The sequence below is a fragment of the Mytilus galloprovincialis genome, chromosome 12, assembly GCF_965363235.1.
Source record: "Mytilus galloprovincialis chromosome 12, xbMytGall1.hap1.1, whole genome shotgun sequence".
Lineage (NCBI taxonomy): Eukaryota > Metazoa > Mollusca > Bivalvia > Mytilida > Mytilidae > Mytilus > Mytilus galloprovincialis.
The window spans coordinates 77,657,862-77,678,371 of record NC_134849.1 but is presented as its reverse complement, the minus strand read 5'-3'; the positions used below and the strand labels follow the sequence as shown (position 1 = coordinate 77,678,371).

Below are 20,510 nucleotides of genomic sequence, written 5' to 3'. Positions count from 1 at the left end.
CTACGTAACCTGATGATCAGCCTGGTCCTGAAAGTAGCGGTTGTGAAGAGCAGTGATGTTAATCAAGATACAAATGGTAAAATATCCAAAACAACAATAGCAAAATCAAAATAAACGTCTCCTAAAAGACAATTTTTTTGTCAAGGACACCTTTAAAATTAAATTCCTTTGGGCACTGAAACAACCGTTCGAGAGCTGTCAAGTCAAGTCCGTTAAACATCACTCTTTATCCTTAACGTTACATTTTACTGTATAAATGATGTCCTCTCTGTTAAATGATTGTGTTGTGACTATTTGTTAACCGTAGAACTAAAAATAAAGGACACAACAGATACAGTTAAATCTGCGTAATATCGTGAACATAACGTACATTACAATAAACAAGATGATTTAAGCTTCCCAAATTACTGCAAATAGTAACAATAGAATTTCATCACCCGAATCTTTCTAGCAATCAAAACAGTAAGTTTTCACCATGTTTTTACTTGTTTTACGAAGGAGCTCAGGAGAACTTTGAGATTCAAGACAGTACGCACTAGTTATAAACTGTTGGGACAAAACTAATGCATTAATGGTTGCATCAAGTTTGACAGAAAACCAATGGTTTACTGGTAATTCAGATATTATTATATGCACTTATTATTGCGATTTTTGGAGCCTTGACAAAAAATGTGTTATTAATCAGTGCGATAACGGGAATATCTGTATCAGGTTTCAAGTTCTTATTGTTATGATATTGATACTCACACAGTCGGTCACATAATTCGCGATAATTTCTGAATTTACAGTAATTAAAATGATTAAAGAAGATCTACAAATGTAAATTATTCAGTTAAATTCAATAACATTTTGATCTTTTATATTTCTCAAAGGAATAGTATCTGGAAAACTTAAAGAAACACACTTTAAAATTGTCAATAAATACGGATTTCATTATCTGGTTGTCTGAAAAGGCATCATTCCAATGAAATTGGTTTTTAACAATAACTTTCATTGGACGTTGACAAATGTTTAAGAGCGGTAAATTCCCCCTTCTACCAGTACGTATCTAAGAATGCCACCATTTTGTTAATTCCGATTTTTTTAATATGTAATATCTCACAAAATAAACATAAAAGTCACATTGAATTCATTATGAAGGGTTCGAAAGGTATAATAAGTCTATAGTTTTATGTTTGACATTGTGAGTACATTGGTTAGTTGCTAAAGCCATGCAACAGTTTTGTGGACTTTTTCATTTATGTAATTTTACGCCATATAAAGGCAACAGTGGTATACTGTTAGAAATTCATATATCGATTGAGAAAAAAAAAACTGAGGAAAATGCATAACACACAAGAGAAACTACAACACAACAGAAACACAACATTAAAATGTAACACACACAACTATAAAATAACAATGGCCATTTTCCTCACTTGGAACAGGACAATTTTAAGAAAAAAATGATGAGTTGAACCTGGTTTTGCAGGGCAAAAAAAACTCCATGGAAATGAGATGTGGCATTGCTAATGTAATTGTATACCAAATATGAATGACCTATCACTTGTGGTTTATCATAAACTATAGATAATCACAAACTAATAAATTGTTGACGACTCCGTTGCTGCCGTCTTTGCCAACGCCATTGACATCATACCCATGTCTCACTTTTAGACTCCTTTAAGCCTAAGGGCGAGACAAAAATACTTTCTTTGGGCCCCTTTCTGGCCCTTAATTACTACACAGATGGGACAATCACCCCAAAAAAGATTCCAACCTCCATTTGTGTTATTATTCTTTTTGCTTAAATTTCATAGTGATCCATACTCACAATAAAGTTATTGTGCAGTAACCAAATGTCTTCAGAAGAAAACGTAGAGGTCTAAGCAAATAAATGTCCACATATATACAACCCCACAATTTGTTGGCAGTCTTATAAAAACTAACTCTATATATCAGTAAATTATTGGAAAATGAAAAAATTCCAAATGTTGCTCTAGATACTACATCTTTTGTTCATAACAAAGTATTTTGTCCAAATCTCAAAAATTCTGTATAGGTTTGAAAGATTATTACCGTCTACAAAATCTTTGATCACTCAGACGTCTCAGATGACTAAATGTAGGATCACTATGTATCTACTTTCGCCATAAAATGTTGAGGTTTCTATCAAAATAACCATTCATTTAAATTATTTATTTTTAATCTGTCATTTGACATCATGTTTCTGCTGTTTCCACTTGTTTCATCCTTAACACAACAGGAACAGATGTACAGGGAATCAGTCCAAGTTCTGTGATCACCACGGATACAAACTCTGGTGGGGTTACATCGTAAACCAGGTTCAATAATGTCAAAGAATTATAGTCTCTCCAGTCAGATAAATAGGCTGTCTTGTTTCCAATATTAACTAAGTCATCCGGATCACCTATAAAATCACATGTATCCATTAATTTAAATATGCAAAGGAACTGAACTAATATACATTAATGATTAGGGGTCAGCATGACCCCAATTCTTGCCATATCAAAGACTCATTGTTGGCCTACAGCTGTTTTCTGCTCTGTGGTAAGGTTATTGTCTATTTGACACATTCCTGTTTCAATTCACAATTATATGGTCTTACTTTCCCTACATACCTTATTTTTTTTAGAAACCACAATATTTTGAGGCACTGATTAATAATGAGTAATGAGTTGGGATAGATTAATCATCAGTATTTGAAACTCAACAGATTTTTTTTTTTAAAGATTTAATTAAATGCACATATTTAAATAAGCCGATATTTGTCATACCATAAGCCTCATATCTTGACTTACATCTAGAAATTGACAATAAGGATCAGTTGAAAACAAATATATTTGTTTGTCTTTCAATCAACTTACCAAGTTCATTCATTACAACAAAGCTATATGATTGACCTGCAATCTACTAATCAAGTTCTTTCAATTCAAAGCTTTAAGATTGTCCTGCAATCGACTCGCCAAGTTCCTTCTATAAAAAGCTAAGATTGTCCTGCAATCTACTCACCAAGTTCATTCAGTACAAAGCTGTCTGTTTGTCCTCTTTCACAGAATTTATAAGTTTCACAGCAGACTAGTACAGAGACATTAAAAGATTTGGCTACAAGAGCTAACTGTGAGCTTCCAACCCTGGACATCACACATCCATTGGCCAGCAAGGCATGAGCTCCTAAAAACACTTTGGTAGCCTATAAAATAATAGAATAATAAATAACAGCAAAGAATACACATCTTTAATATTCTATATTGATATTATTCTAGTAGGTGTTTGTCTTGCTTAGATGAAGTGGTCATAAACATGAGTTAGACATGCTTTTTAAAGCAATGGCATTAACAATATATCGGTATAAATTAGTTTGTGACTTTTAAATTCATTGTTATACTGCAATCAGCTATTTTGCTATACAGATAAAGCTATACGTCTAAACGTTAGCTTCATACATCAATGACCCCAACTAACCTATAAGCCCCACCTACTTACAGGAACTACTTTATTTCTTCAACAACTTCACGTCACAACCATGAACGTGTAGTAACAATGGTCAAACTTGTATGAATTTAAACTTGTTATGTCTTCGAATTGGTAATTTATATACCATGTTTATTAAATATTATTAATTAAGTTCATTTTCCCTTTCTAATTCCTTAAATTGTCAATGTCTTACTGCCTAGACTAGGCTCACAGGGAAATACCCCAAAATGGTACCCCAAGAGGGAAATTCAAAACACTTCAACAAGTTTTTTAACAATATTTGTTACATATTTTTTAATTTTTTTTATCGATTTCAGTATAAAAACAATATATGTATAGTGTCTTGAAATATGAAATTTTATTTGTATTCGGCACGAAACAGGAAAATGCTCAGTAGAACCTCGCATTTTCCCCGTTTCTAAGCCTCATACAAATAAATTTCATATTTCAAGACACTATACGTATATTGTCTAATTATTCCATATTGATCATGTTGATATTGTTTTAGTAGGTATATCTATGTGATTTGAATAAAACAGAATATTCATCTGAAGCAAAGTCATAGTCACCACTTTAAACCTCACATATATCCTACATGTACATGATGTATAATCATAGTAAAATGTTTGTTTTGTTAAACTCATTTTTTCTATTATTAAGGCAAACCTCTTGCATGGCATATGATACTGCATTAATCAACATATAGGAGCATTTGATTCCTGCACGCACCAGTCTTCTTAACATTTCTTTACCTGGAATTAAAGTCACATATAAAATTTATCAACATCTGTCAATAAATATGTAAAGAACAATCTTGAACAATAAGCTGTAATGATACCCCGTTAAAAGAATTCAGTTAACAGGAAATGATAATAAGATTATATACAATAGGTGCTTCTGATACACTTTTTAAGTAACTTTAGTGAGATTCTCGATCAGCTATACGAAAAAAAAGGACCTCATACCATCTATCTAAAATCAACTGGGTTGAGGCAATTGGAACCTTAGTTTGTAACTAATTTATCAATTGAAAATTTAGGAGAGGTGTGACTTTTACTGTGCATATTGCTGTGTATTTCTTTATCATACATTGGCTAAAGGTAAAGGGGGAGGGTTGAGATCTCACAAAACATGCTTTATACGAAGTTTAAGGAACTTTTTGGGTACTAATGTAAACTTGTCATTTTTTCTTTTTTAGCCGTATATAAAAAAGATGTGGTATATCAATGAGACAACTCTCCACAGAGGCCAAATGACATAGAAATTAACAAATTTAAGGCACTGTATGGCCTTTAACAATGAACAAAGCCAAGTTTATTTTTATGGCCTGCAACGAACTTCGTTGCAGGGCCATATAGTTTTACCTTTATCCGAAATTCCGAAATTCTGCAACAAACCATTATACCCAGTTTTTTTCTAAACGCCTTCAGATATTGTGATGATTTTTAGTATGTGAGTTAACCATGATCAAGTTTAAGTTTCGTTCCACTCCCCTAATTTTTGCCTGAAATTATGGGCTTTGGACTTTGATAAATTGCTAAAAATCACAGTTATACAGACTCTTTTTCTAAACGCCTTCAGATATTGGGCTGATTTAGTATATGAGGTAACCATGATGAGTTACAGATCAAGTTTAAGTTTCGTTCCCTCTGCTAATTTTTGCCGAAATTACGGGCTTTAAACTTTGATAAATTGTTGAAAATCACAGTTATACAGACTTTTTTTCTAAATGCTTTCAGATATTGGGCTGATTTTTGGTATGTGAGTTACTCATGATGAGTTACATATCAAGTTTAAGTTTTGTTCCGCTCCATTAATTTTTGCCAAAATTAAGGGTTTACAACTTTGAAAATTGTTGAAAATCACAGTTAAACAGACTTTTTTCCAGCATTTTTAGCTGAGATTTGTTTACAGTAAATTTATAATTATGAACATATCAATGTGAGACTACCATCATGTTTGTGTCCACATCTATTATTGAAATTGCAGATTTTTCAACTTTTTGAGACGAGGCCATTCGTGTCGCTTTGACACATCTAGTTGTTAATGTGTTTGAATGTCCTCTGGTATCTTTCTTACCTCTTTGATTAAGTAGAACTGTAAATTATGATTTTTTGCTGTCTTTTTAATCGTAAAAATTGCAATGAAATTAGTGTCATAAAAATATAACTCGCATATTAAATTTTGATAGCTTTATCTGAATGCAGCATTTTTTGAAATTGCAATATTTAAACTCATATTTTTTGTTGATTATTTTACAATAAAAATTATAAATACAGCCAATTATTTCTGGATTTACAGTGGTAGTTTTTGAGGGAAAAAAATGCATTGAAACTTTCGTACAAGATGATTATGTCTAAAAATAATTGCACGATGTTAATTGAGTGATGAATGTGAAAATCCATCACATAGTGAAGCATGCCCCATGAAGCTTGAATTTTTCACAGTGAAAGGAACAGAGATAAAATATAGAAAGTATCAATAGTTTGTTACCTTCCATTCTAGGTCGTCCATCTATCACAATAACTCTGAATTTTATTCCATTTTCGTGTGCTGTACGTAAAACTCTTAACACCAACGACGAACTGTAAAGAGAAAATATACAATAAAACTCTAAACACTGCAATTAGAAAAATATAAATCAAAATTAGATGACTTGAAATTAGGCAGGGATGATATATATATAAAGTAGAGACCTCACCAAATGTCCAATCGAAAAAAAAAAACCACCAGATACTTAAAACAAGATTAAATTCTGGAAAATAACATTATATCAAAGGGACATTACACACTAAATCACTAAGTCATACACTACATTGTCATCTAATCAAATCTAGGTCTTAACCGAGGGATGTAAGTACATATATGGAAAGGGACAAAAAAGTCATACAAATCATTAACATCTTTAAGGATGATTATCTGATCAAAGGGACACAACTCAAAAAGTAAAACATTATTTCATTATCATCTTCTAGGATGATTACTGTGAATTTAGAAATTATTGCAAGAGTTTTATTAATGCAAACAAGAGGCTCTCAATAGCCTGAATCGCTCACCTGTATTTCAGAGGAAAATTTTAAATGTTAGCAAACTTGATGAACAAATTGTGTAAAATTTTCTTTAAAAGGCAATAACTCATAAGGGTCAATTGATAATTTTGGTCATGTTGACTTATTTGTAAATCTTACTTTGCTGAACATTATTGCTGCTTACAGTTTATACCTATCTATTATAATATTCAAGATAATAACAAAAAACTGCAAAATTTTGTTCAAACCACCAATTCAGTGGCAGCAACCCAACAATGGTTTGTTCAATTCGTCTGATAATTTTAGGGCTGATAGATCTTGACCAATTGAACAATTTAACCCCGTGTCAGATTTGCTCTAAAAGCTTAGTTTTTGAGATATAAGCCAAAAACTGCATTTGACCCGTATGTTCTATTTTTAGCCATGGTGGCCATGTTTGTCAATGGCTCAAAAATTAGGACACTATTTATAAACTAGATACCATAAGGAACATTTAGTTAAAGTTTGAAGGTATTTGGCCATGTAGTTTCAGAGGAGAAGATTTTTTAAATAGTTTACGACAACAGACGAGGAAAGACAACAAGTGATGGCATAAGCTCACATAGGCCCAAAGGCCCTCGTGAGCTTAAAATGTGACTTTGTGATTTACAGTATCTGATCAAAGGGACATAACTCAATAAGTCATACAATACACTGACATCTTCTAGGATAATTATCTGAACAAAGGGACATAACTCATCAAGTCATACAATACATTGACATCTTCAAGGATGAATATCTAATCAAAGGGACATAACTCACAAAGTAATGCAATTCATTATCATCTTCAAGAACGAATACTGTGAATTCAGAAATTTTGCAAGGGTTTCACCAATGCAACAAATACAACTTTGAGATATACAGAATCATAGCAAAGGGACATAACTCACAATGTCATAAGGATGATTATCTTATTAAAGGGACGTAACTCACCAAGTCATACAAAACACTGACATCTTTAAGGACGATTATCTAAACAAAGGGACATAACTCACCAAGCATATACTACAATGACATCATTATCAACTATCTTTTTGTCCTCTATAACAAATGTAGAGATAGCCTTTGCTGGGAGGATAATTTTAATCTTTATATAATCATCAATACTGTCTATTAAGTTCTGTTTTGCCTGAAAAACAAAATATTGTAAACTGCATTCACTAGCAATAACACTATTCATATTGGATACCACATTGTAAGGCAATTTACTTCTACAATAAATGTCAGATAGAAATTGAAGTTATGGAAATCTTTATCTGTTAACTTCAGCTTATTTCAGGTTGAAAAATTCTATGACGAGTCTAATATCAATCTGTTCCTGTTTCAACATTGAGATGATATACTGTTGATTCATTATTATTCGTTGGATACCAATTTTTGTGGCTTTCATGGGTACAGGTAAACCACGAAATTATATGTTCATCGAAAAACAAATTTTCTATAGGCTTATATGCAGACTTCAGCAAAACCATGAAATTAAATATCCACAAACATGCAATATTCCGTAATCAACAAAAATTGGTACCCACGAAAATAAATGAATCCACAGTAAATCTACAATACACCAAAACTTATCTTTTATTTCATATATGAATGTCCAACAATCAATGACAGTTTATTCATGTACATGTATACATGCACTATCATATGGTTGATTTCGAATATCAGCTCACATCCCAACACAATAAGTGGTAAATTTGAATAGGATCTGCTTCAGGGGCATTAAAGATAAACCTCGTTTTTTGGGGGTTTATGTTACTCAGTCATTAGTTTTTTATTATCTATTTTGTGTACTGTTGTATGGTTGCCATTTTCTTTTCAGCCATGGACATGTAAGTTAGTATTCAACTGTTGAGTTTGAATGTCCCATGGTATACTTTGCCTCTCTTTCTATGTATTGGGGATTCATCATTATTATTTGTTGGATATCATTTTTTGTGAATTTTGTGGATAAAGGTGCAATTAAATGTTCAACAAATGACAAATTTTCTAAAGGCTTGTATGCAGACTTTTGCACGAATTTAAATATCCAGGAACATTCAAGTTTTCCTTAATCCTCGAAAAAATTAATGAATCTATAGTATACAACAAAGTGACTACAAATGTATAGAACAATGTCATCAAACTGAACTGTTATTGTTTTTTTTCAACAACAAGTTTGCTTGGCCAAAGCAAATCCTTCAGAGCCCCATATAAATGAGGAATATTTGGGTGTAGAAATCTACAATTAGTTCTTAAGTTACTTTATATAGCGTATATAGAGCTTTGTATTTGTTGCTGTTTTTCAATTGGCAGAATATGGTATAATTTTAGTGCAATCCTTGACAATATGGTGTAACAAGAAAAAAACACTATGTTGAGAAAAAAAAATACATCGTAGAATTTGACCCATACTAAGTTGACAGTTAATAAATATCTGTGGAGCATTGCGAGATATTATTTTTTTTAGTTATATATTTGATTAATCACAGACACAGTTTCCTAGGACCATATAAGAAACAATTCTACTTACCTCAGTTTCAGACAGATCTCTGGTGCCACATGATATATTATATTTCAGGTATTTTATGGCATTTCCCATACTAACAGACATTAGTCTACACTGGTTTAAAAAACTACAACAGAAAACAATATTACATTAGCGTTCGTTGTCCATCTACTTTGATTAACTTTTTTTCAAGCATGTTTATTCCAAAATCCATTCAATGAACTTCATCAAAACCATCCGAGTCTGAATGATGCTAGCTTTAGTCATCCGCTTATAAACAATTGCTTCACAAACCTTCGGACGCGAGCCATTTATTATATTCGTTTGAAATGTAAAATGTGCAATTGGTTTTTTTTTTTAGATGTGAACATGCTGAGAACATGTGCAACTAGTCTCCATCAAGTCAATAATTGTAGGAATATGATCCAGATAATTTCAAACTTAAGGAATACACTCAAATAGTTGAGCTGTAAATAATGTTTGAGTTTTGGTGGCTAATTTAAATGTGAACAAACTTAGCTCTACCATAGCTTATAAAATGTATACCATGATTAACAGTTTTTATTGATGGATGAAGTAGATGTAAACAGATAGATCATCACACAGTCAATTAAGATCAGTTTCAGAAGTTGGATTTGAACTCACAAAATAAGTATACAGAGTAAAGGTTACTAAAAAAAAACATGAGAAAGAACTAATTATGTAACTAGTGTTGAAAGGCTAATTATCATTGTAGATCAACTACAGATATGGGGCATTGTTGTATATGTACCTTGAGGGGGGGTTGGAGGGGTCCTGATCCAAAATCTGGAAAAATTCCGAAAAATTTGACCCAACTTCTGATCTAGTTCTAGCTAATAAATATTATGACAGTTCCTTCCTTGATAATGATGGACTGATTGGATTTCTAACATCCAGTGGCAAATATTACATGTTCAGGTGAGATTTTAAGTGTTTCTTATAGACATTACCTTATATATGGTTTAATTCTAGCTTCTAAATCTCTTGACAGTTCTTTATGTGCTGGTGTTGTGTAATCTGCTATTACCTATAAACACAAATTATTTATACATGTGTCAAAGACCCAGTCTTCTAAATGTGACTGTATAAAGAATAAATGGCATAAAATAAAATATCTGATATAAGCAAAAAGAACAGTTCCTGAAACATGAAGTTGCTCTTAAAAGCTTAAAAGTTAATATAAATATGATAAACAGTGGCTGATCCAGGGGGTTCCAGGGGTTGGAACCCCCCTTTTTTGACAACCAATGCATTTGAATGGGGACATATAATTGGGACCTCCCCCTCCCCTTTTTAAAAAAAAGCTGGATTCACCCCTGATAAACTGTTTTTAGTTTTCAATTCTTTAAAGCTAGGATACTGCTGTTAATTCTAAAATTGATGCATGCATTTAACAAAAATGTGAGATTAACTATAGTTATTTCAGTAAATACAATGTACTGCATACATATATTAAAGCTACTTAAGTTTTACTTTCTTCACAGATACTTATTTTTTTAATAGTTTAAAAGTGTATACATATTTCATGGATTTTTAATTTGTGGACTACTGTACACTGATCATGGTGGTAGATCACACTGAGCATAACATTTAACTCTTTTAATACCACATTAATAAAATAAAAGTGCTGATTTAACTTCAACTAGCATGGCCAAATATTTAGGAATAGACCAACATTTTTTAGGCCTAGTGGACTTCTCTATATAAATTTACCATAAACCTGTTAATATGCAACTAGCATTAGACCTTCATTTGTTAGCCTTAGTGGACCACTAAATAAATAAACCATGTACCTGTTTCAATGCGCTAGCATGGCCAAATATCTAGCAATAGACCAACATTTGTCAGCCTTTGTGGACCCTAAAATAAATTGTCCATTACCTGTAAAAATGCAACATACATGTACATGACCAAATATATATCAAGCATTAGACCTATTTTTAAGTCAAGGGTGCTTTTCTATTTACTTGTACAGGTTAGATATTTGAGAGGTAAGGTTCTATCTTTTAGAAATTAAGATTTTTTAACCACATACCTGTTTAAACGCTACTAACATGGCAAGACACCTTGCATTAGACCCACAAATAACACCTTCAGCGTACTGAACACCTAGCCTCACTATAGCTGGATGTATAGTGCAACTTCTAAACCTGAAAAAGAAGATTATTAACATTCAGTATATCATGTATATCATGTACATGATGTACAGTTACTGAGATCACTGTTTTGGTCTTTTAAAAGTATAGTTTAATTAGAATATTATTGATTCATTTATTTTCGTGGGTACCAATTTTCGTGGACTGAGGAAAAGTTACATTTTCATTGATATTTGGTTTCGTGGTTTTCAAAAAGTCTGTATTTAGTCATACCGTTACATCAAATTTCCAATTCATTGAACATGTCAATTGGTGGTTTCCCTCAACCCACAAAATCCGCAGTATGTGTCAAAACATGCTATAGGACGCCATGCTCTCTGCAGGTCTCACCATCCTAATTCTATGTTCAGTAAAGTATTAAATCTTAGTCAAAACACTTATATACTATTAGGTATATGTTAACAGCTGAATTAATAATGAACAAGTGTACAAAATTTCAAGTTGACAACAAACTACCCTGAGATTTCGACCTTAAAATAAAACTTTTAAGACCCTGATTTTAGAGGATAAGACTTTGTGTTAGTGACAACGCTTTCTCATAAGCTATAAATTCTCACAATAAATAAGTAAGTGAGCACTCGCACTCATCAGCCAAACACTTACCGGTACACCTTCCTTTTATAATTTTACAACTACATCTCGTCAGTCATAAACTCACAGAAAAATATGTGTAAGTGAGTCCTCTCACTCATAAGTCATAAATACTCACGATAAACTTTGTGTAAGTGACACCTCCCTCTCATACTGGTGTAGATGTTCAAACAGCCGGACTTGACGCTGAACTTTTGTGCGTTGTGGTATTTTCTGTTTCTCTAATTTCTTGGCCATCTTTTTCTGTGCTTGAACATCGTCAGCCATTAAATGGTCTGGAACTCTCTTAGGTTCTATCTTAGCCACTGAAATAGGCAAATATATCAATATTTCATGGTGAAGAATGTATCTAAGTGGCCTAAATGGCATGTTAGTTCTCAAATTGATTCAATGAGATATTAGATATCATTCAGTAACATAATGGTTTTTCATAATCTGACCTAATCAACAACTTAAACATGTAGACTATGCAAATATTCTAGTCAATAGACCATGACTGAGGGAGCAGGACCAAAAAATTTTCCTTGAAATGTTCTAATGCTTGTACAACATCATATCAAACATGTCAAATGTCATTGCATTACCATAAGACTATTAGTGGTTCTGCTTATAAAACTGATCTTATCACACACTTAAACATCAAAATATTGAAGTAGCAAAATTTTCAATAGACCATGACTGGTATCCTAACCTAAGGACCAGAAATCTCTTTTTAACCATTTATAAGCAGACATTGCATAGTTGATGAAGCTCGATCAAAAATTGATGCAATAAAAATAGGTGGTGCTTAACTTTTGTCGGACTGTATATATATGCTAATAAATTTTGTGGCTTAAATATCTGCACTTTTTTAAATGACATTAGAGCTTCCTGACTAGCACCATACCCTCTTCAAATCCTTGCTAGAACACTGTATGTTTACTAGGACTTTTTTTCCCCAAGTCAAAGCTAGTACTTATCCTTTTTTTTTACCTGAAGCAGAGCTGGTATCCTTGCTTGAAGTTCCAGTTTCTTTTTTCTGATCTTTTAAAGCCCTCTGTTGTTCCTACAAATATAAAATAATATAAAATCATCAGTTAATTCATTAGATAATATCTTACCATACTAAAATTTAGTCCTTTGAAAAATATCAATAAATACAAAAGGTAAATTCTAATTTCTTATATGATTATAAATTTTCTGTTTTTTCTCTTAATAAAATCAACTCTGCAAAAATGTGTGTATAAAGTGTTAAAATCAAACTTTGGAGTTTAGCTCATGCACTTAAATGTAGTAATGGGGGGTATTTTGTGAACATTTCAGGGATGCATATAAATAGAATGTTTTTTTATTGGATGACTGAATAATTATGAAGTTCAGAATCCCAAAAAACTTTGTCATAACAGCATTTTAATCTTGCATGTGTCCATCATTCATTCATTAGTTTCCAGCAATGAAAAAAATCTTGCTTGCATTTACAAAAAAAATGTATTATTGCCATTTTTTTTTGGAAACTAAACAAAAAAATTGTTATTTATTATTTTGGTTTTAGGTAATGTTGTATACATTTAATGGCATTCAAATTTAAAAGGTAAATTTATATTTTTGCAAAGCCTTTAAATTTTCCTGTCACATTTTTTCCCTTAAAATAAAACATGTGAAAGACATAACAAGACTTTCAAAATTTATAACTATATCTTGTTTATCAGTCAGGGGACTTACTGATGTAAGTGATTTTTAAATCACTTACTTGAGTAGAAAATTTGAAGTTTTGTCACAAATTTTGATTTTGTAATTTTAACAAAATTTCAAGCACATAGGTTTAAATAATATCTTTTCATTAGTAAAATTGAAAAAAATGTATTTTTTGCTTCTTTTAAGTAGCAAGGTTTATGCCTTTGATGCTATCATTTAGCTGCAAATTCTATTTTAGTTGAAAAAATGCTGTAATAATGGCTTTACATAATGAACTGATACTTTCTTAACAGATTTTTCCCAGCAGTGGGAGTATTTTTCCTGTAAATTTCAAGGTTTCATCTTTTAGATTATGTAATAAAATTCTACTGTTCACGATAAAAATTTCACTGTTCAGGGGTGTTGAAATTAGTGGGGGTTATTAAAATAATGATACTTAAAGAAGTGATTTTTGGGAAGGAAATTGAGGTATGATACTTAAACAAGTGATTTTTATGTCATTATCCTAGATTAAGTACAAGGTCATCACCTGAAATGACCTGGTCATCCTGGACAACACAGATGTTGGTTCTGATAAGTTTAGAAACATAATTAGTCCCTGGATCATTAGTATTCTATATTTAAAGCTACATTAAAATTAAATCACTTCTAGTGATTATTTTGTACTACTTAAATACTATAGGTGATTATTAAAGAAAGACAACTCTTAATTCCAACCTTTATGAAAATAATGCTACTTGAATCAGTGATTTAGAAAATCACTCATTTAAGTAAGTCCCCTGACTGTTTATAGTCATGATAGTTATACCTGTAATGCCCTTCTTTCTGCCTTTAATTCTGCTTTACTTTTCTGAGGTTTGTTTGGATCAGTCTGATTACCATTATTTGGGGCTTTCTGTGGTCCTTTAGGTTTCTGTCCTTTACTTGGGTCTGTTTGATTAATTACATCTGAGGGCTTATCTTCTGTCTTCTCTCTGGGAGATTTGTTGCCATCTGCTGTTTTCTGTTGACCTTGACCTTTACAATCACCAGCTGAATTGCCTCCCTTTCCACCTTTTGTTTTTTTGTCTTTCTTTTTTCCTGGTGTTGACCCTTGATCTTTCACTTTATCTTGACCTGATGCTCCCAGTTTGTCTGACATGATTCAATCTAAAAATAGATAATTGTCTATTAAACTGTGTTAAATATATGCCATACTTTATAAGGGTCATCCAAAAGGGAACTTGAAGGACCCGACAATATTCATTGCAACTGGTTCCCCTGACTGGCCTTCACAATGTTAGTTGTTATAAAGACCCCTGATATGTACTTGCAAAAATTGTACTTGAAATTTTTAATCTAAACTCCTAGCATGACAAGTCTCGTAAAAAAATATACAAGTAAGGCCAAACAAAAATGAATGTGTGTTGAGTACACAATGTATTTGAGACATTGAGACTATGGCAGCAACATTGTTACTTTAACAGTGCTTGATAACAAATGGTCAAAAAAACTTTAGGGTAGGGGATAAAAATTAGGATTGGTAGGGGTACAGTAAACACCCCTACTATTTTGTTTGGCCAAATTATTTTTTAACCCCTGAAATCCTCACATTTGAATGCTTAAGTCAAAATAAGGAATTCGCTTGTCTTTATATAAGGTATAAGGAGGGTACAAAAAAATCAGCAAAAAATTGTTTTTTATAACAAATTTTATTTATTACACTATTAGTTGTTACATAATGATATGGTACAAAAATCAACCAAAAAAATCAATTTGTTTCAGCCCCAGATGACTTTTAAAATGTTTATATCATTGTAAAAGCTCCAAATTATCTCCCTTTTGTGAAAAAATGTCATTTTTTTTTGCATGACAATTTAAACATCTTTTTTAACTCATCGGTGACCTATATTTTTTTATTATTTTTTTCAAAGGAACTGTACTCAAACTAAACTATTGTAAAATTTAAGCCATTTCTGAAATTAAGTTTTTTTTTTATTTCAATTTTACATTTTTTTTCAATTTAGTTCAACAGAAAAAAAGTACATTAATAACAAAAAGGCATGATTCTTTTGAAGGCAGATTGTGAGATAAAATGAACGATGACCCCATATTTTCATTTAATTTTTCAATTAAGAATAGGATAAAGTTTATTTAAAGAAAAAATAGCGAAATCCTATATTTAAAAAAAATTTGATTTAGAGCCCCTTATTCTTACAGATTATGTTATAATACTTTACCGTTACCAACAAAAAAATTCCTTTTTAGGGGTGTTGAAATAAGGGGCGGTAATTAAAATAAAACTACTTACATGTACAGAAGTGATTCAAAAATTAAAACTAGTTAATTAAATACACAATGTAAATGATGTATACAATAAGATAAGATAATTTTATTAACCAATCATTGTGTTCAAAATCTGAGCTACAATTAATCATAACAATTATGAACCATATTTTTTTGGCAAAAAAAAAGACATTTTGAACGCCACTGTGACCTGCAAAAAAATACATAATTTTATAGTCCTAAGTCTATGGGAGACAATTCAACTCCTGATCGTTTTTAAAATATATTTTTTTTTATTTCTTTCTATTTTTCAAACTACATTGATATTTTCTAAGATTTTCTTTCATTCAATGTATACATGTATGTTCCCAGAGATGATTCCACTATATAGTTTAGGGCCGCTGGGCTGCCCTAAAATTGGCCAGCGGCCCCAAAAAATATTTGTGAATATAAATTCCCAATTCATGAAAATAAAATAAAATTCGGTTTTCCAGAAAAGTTTAGGATTTTATTCGTTATAGGTTGAAAAATATAGGCAAAGTATAGATGTTTACAGTGTCCTATATTTTGACTTTAGTGGACGATTTGATTCTGTCATAGATATCTATGATTATGTCAACATTTGGTAAACAATTTTAGCAGCCAGATTCAATTGATTAAAATGTTATTGGATTATTTGATCTAGTAAAAGTAGATCGCCTAGCAGGTTGATCATAAACATGTTTGTCAAAATTGGTGTGAAAGCAGACCTCGGCTAAGAGCAAGTTCAAATTTTGATATAATATTGATTAATCCATTTTTATGGGCGCTGATCTCGTAAAAGCAGATCGCCCAGAAGGGCTGCATGGTTATATAATTTGATGAAAATACCGGTAAATTATTTTATATTTGGCTCTATTTCATCAAAAGACAAAAGTTTGAGCGTTTTTGAATAGTAATGTTGATGGTTAGACCATTCATAAAATACGATATGTCACCATTTAATATAGAACTGTTTCATAAGTTATAAAATGATCCTTTCTTCTTCTCTGGAACACCATCAACTTTTTGAGAATTACTTTCCGGCGCATGCATAAATAGTTTTAAGTTAATTTCAAATATTCTTTTATTTATCTATGAAATTTACAATTTTTCCAAATCATTTTAAAGTTCACTGGTCAATTGCTTTAAATATCTTATATATTAAGTATATATATAAACTTTTGTAATTGTCTTTCTGAATACGACAATGGACCAGTTCAATTTGAAATCCATTTTAATCAAGGTATAACTTACAAAGATGACCTGTTGAAAAATACCAAATGGATGATTTTTTTTTCATTGGTTTATATGGCAAGCCATTTTGCTATTTAATTAAATTTCAAGATATCTTATACACTTTATAAGATATCTTGTATAGTTTATGATATATTATATGAAATATCTTACAGATTATATAAGATATCTTATAAAGTTTATGAAATTTACAATTTTTAAAATAATTTCATAAAATATAAGAGATATCTTATAAACTTTATGAACTTTACAATTTTTTTAAATAATTTCATAAATTATATGAGATATCTTATAAACTATATGAGATATCTTATTAACTATATAAGATATTTTATAAACTAAATGTATTGTTTATAAGATGTCTTATATGGAAGATGTTCATAAGCAATGATAAGATATATTAATAACTTTAGGAGATATCTTTAAAAGTATATGAGATATCTATAAAATATATAGTTTATAAGATATCTTATATAAATTTCTTTATAAGATATCTTATATAAATTTCTTTATAAGATATCTTATATAAATTTCTTTATAAGATATCTTATATAAATTTCTTTATAAGATATCTTATATAAATTTCTTTATAAGATATCCCATAAACTATATAAGATCTCTAAATCTAACTTATCTAAATCATAAAAGATATTTATAAGATATCTCATATACTTTATAGTCAAACGGCTTGCCATAGATTTATGTAAGCTGGTATATATGTTTATGTATATGTTATATGCCCAGGTTACTTTGAAGTAAGGCGTCAAAGTAAAAAAAATATAATAGCCTTTCAAGACGTCATAATTATTTGGACTAGTGCATCATGTGCACTGATATTCATGTAATACAACTTCCCTAGTCATGCTAGTCTCAATCCAATAACTTTCAAGTAATCTGGTGATCATATCTATGTGATCAGAATCATATATATCATAATCAGTAGCCCATCCATAATTATTCAAAATGTTACAACTTCTTAAATCAGTGTAGAGGTTAAACTTAATATACATTTCCGTTTTTACAGGAAAATGATATGATTTCGTCTTAGATTTTATGCATAAAAAAAATTCCAATTGAGATAAAAATTCCCAATTCGATGTTCAAGGGACCTATTTGAAAACACCTGGAATCATCCCTGGTTCCAGACCGTATGAGTATTTGAACCGTAAACTGAAATTGAAGATATCTGAAGTAAACATAATATGGGAGGACACTTGTTCTAGAATGTTTAGCAGCTTTACACAAAAATGCAAAGGAACATGCATGAACTGCAAACATGTGCATTTTTAAATGTAAAATTTTTGTGTAGGATTCAGATATACAATTAAACATTCATTTTCAATTGTTTGTTTGTTCAGTTTATCCATCTAATTCATGTAATTGTAATAATCATGATAATAACTATTTGTAAAACTAAAAATAAATATTGTGATAAATTGTTTAAACATAACTCATATGATCCAATCACATGTATGGTCAGCTCGTACTGGACCATATACTCATGAATACGGACCGTATGAGTATAGGTATACGGTCAAGAACGTAAGCGTAGTCCAAATACACCTTATCGCTATTCCCGGCTGACCCGTCCGCTTGAACTTTTGACGTCAACAACAATCACTTTTCCATTGTGGCGTCAGACATTTTGTTTTATGACGTCAAAATTTTACGGGAACCTGTGTGATTTCCAGCAATGGCGGACAAATAGCGATAAGGTGTATACTCATCATGCTCATATGGTCTAGAACATATATATAAATCTACTGTTAATGAAATATCTGAAGTCTTCATTCATACATGTCATATTAGATCATGCAACATGCAGAGATCTTTTGATTTTGAATAAGCCAAATGAATTGATTTGATTTAAAAAAATTTTGATTTGATTTGTCCAACAACCGGTTCACTGAAATCTATGGGCTTCCGCGCTTCATATAAAATGTACTTCGGTCAACGCTTTAACACCCCAATAAAGTTACAAAAAGAAGCATTCAATTCTTAAATACAGAACTGGTAAAATGTTTGCTGTCCAAATCAAATAATTTGCAATATGTCTCGTCTGACAGTTGGAATCTGTCACTCCACTCCTTCATTCTCCGTAAAATGTCGTTCTTTATATAGACCAAGAAAAAAAAATAATGATTTAGTTACCTGTCTTCTATAATTTAGATTAAATATATATACAAAGTCAAATTCAGCCTGATGAAATAAACGAGTAAACACTCAGTTTTTAAACGTTGAATACCGAAAAATAGTTAACATTCATACATGCAACGTACGTTTATAATTATAAGAAATGTAAATCAATGAACTTGTTAGATCTAAGAACTGCCGTTATGTTTTGTATAACAGGGAAGTCATAGTGGGGAATTTTATTAATCATCTTTTACAGTTTACTGCTTGAGTGCTTGTATCATTCTATAAGTTATGAATATGTTATTTTATTTACTCCTCAGGCACGTTCTCGCTTGGACGTAACAAGTGAATTATTAAAACTCGCCCCAGTTATGGATCGTCCCAAATTTCTTGTACTGCCATATCGACCCAATTCATCTCAATCCCACATGAAAAATGAAATCCAAGCAACTGCCAAATAGCCCACTAGTTAAATTAGGAAATTTTAATTAAGGATATGAAACGCCGCACGATACTATTTTGGTCTAATCGACGACAGGACTTACTGTCGATTCATGGCATTAATTTATAAACATTAAAATTGATATCCTAAAGTGTAATAGATATCATTTATTTAAAGCGTTTAAATTCTTCTTTCATAATTTAGCAATTTTGATTATGTAACAGCCTTTTTCTTTACGTAAAATCAATGAAACCTTCATTTGCGAATATTATTTCCTTGTCCCGCGTAACACTTTAAGTTTTGAAGAAATCTCTGTGACTGAATACCTTAATTAAAAACATAAAAATTCCACCAAATAATATAATAGTTTCGTTTGGAACATGCACGTCATAATTGGTCGATGACCAATGTCGTTTTTTTTATTGGAAAAGACAGAATTTTGATAAAAAGGGATCAAGATGAAATAAATTTATGCCGGTGTCCCATGCACGAACGGCATTTTCCGTTTTTTTTTATGCCCGGCGTTTACGGTACGTATTATAGTATACCGTTGTCCGTCAGTCGTCACTGAACATTTCGGACATTAACCCAAAATTTGTACATCATTATGTTTCCGAGTTATGCGATTTCATGATATCCATCAAAAAGGGGGAGATTTCGGCCTGTTTTTGGACACTTACTACTAAAAATGCTTTAATTCTCATGAAACTTTGGTGAATTGTTTTAATCTATTGATGTAAGCTTCCTTTTGATTTTTATGAATTTCTGATATGACATTGAAAAGTTATTGAACTTGAATCTTTGAATGAAAATGAGGCTGGCGTATAATGCGCTAGCTCATGGCGCAGCTGGTGTTTTTTTCTAAATTGTCCCTAAAAATGGAATACCAGAGCAATCACTATGAGGTAAGCAAATAA

At 31.2% G+C, this 20,510-nt stretch overlaps 1 protein-coding gene across 1 annotated transcript; it reads right to left on the bottom strand.

Annotated features, from left to right (window-relative positions):
• Positions 1-2,163: 2,163 nt before the first annotated feature.
• On the bottom strand, positions 2,164-19,267 carry LOC143054912 (translation initiation factor eIF2B subunit delta-like). Its single transcript, XM_076228013.1, has 12 exons — positions 19,167-19,267; positions 14,284-14,624; positions 12,774-12,846; positions 11,920-12,106; positions 11,090-11,204; positions 10,005-10,081; positions 9,058-9,160; positions 7,541-7,674; positions 5,971-6,062; positions 4,144-4,229; positions 3,013-3,193; positions 2,164-2,410 (listed from the first exon to the last, which is right to left on the bottom strand). Exons 2-12 carry the CDS (start codon positions 14,614-14,616, stop codon positions 2,202-2,204), a joined length of 1,590 nt encoding a protein of 529 aa, XP_076084128.1. The 5' UTR covers positions 14,617-14,624; positions 19,167-19,267; the 3' UTR covers positions 2,164-2,201.
• Positions 19,268-20,510: the final 1,243 nt, after the last annotated feature.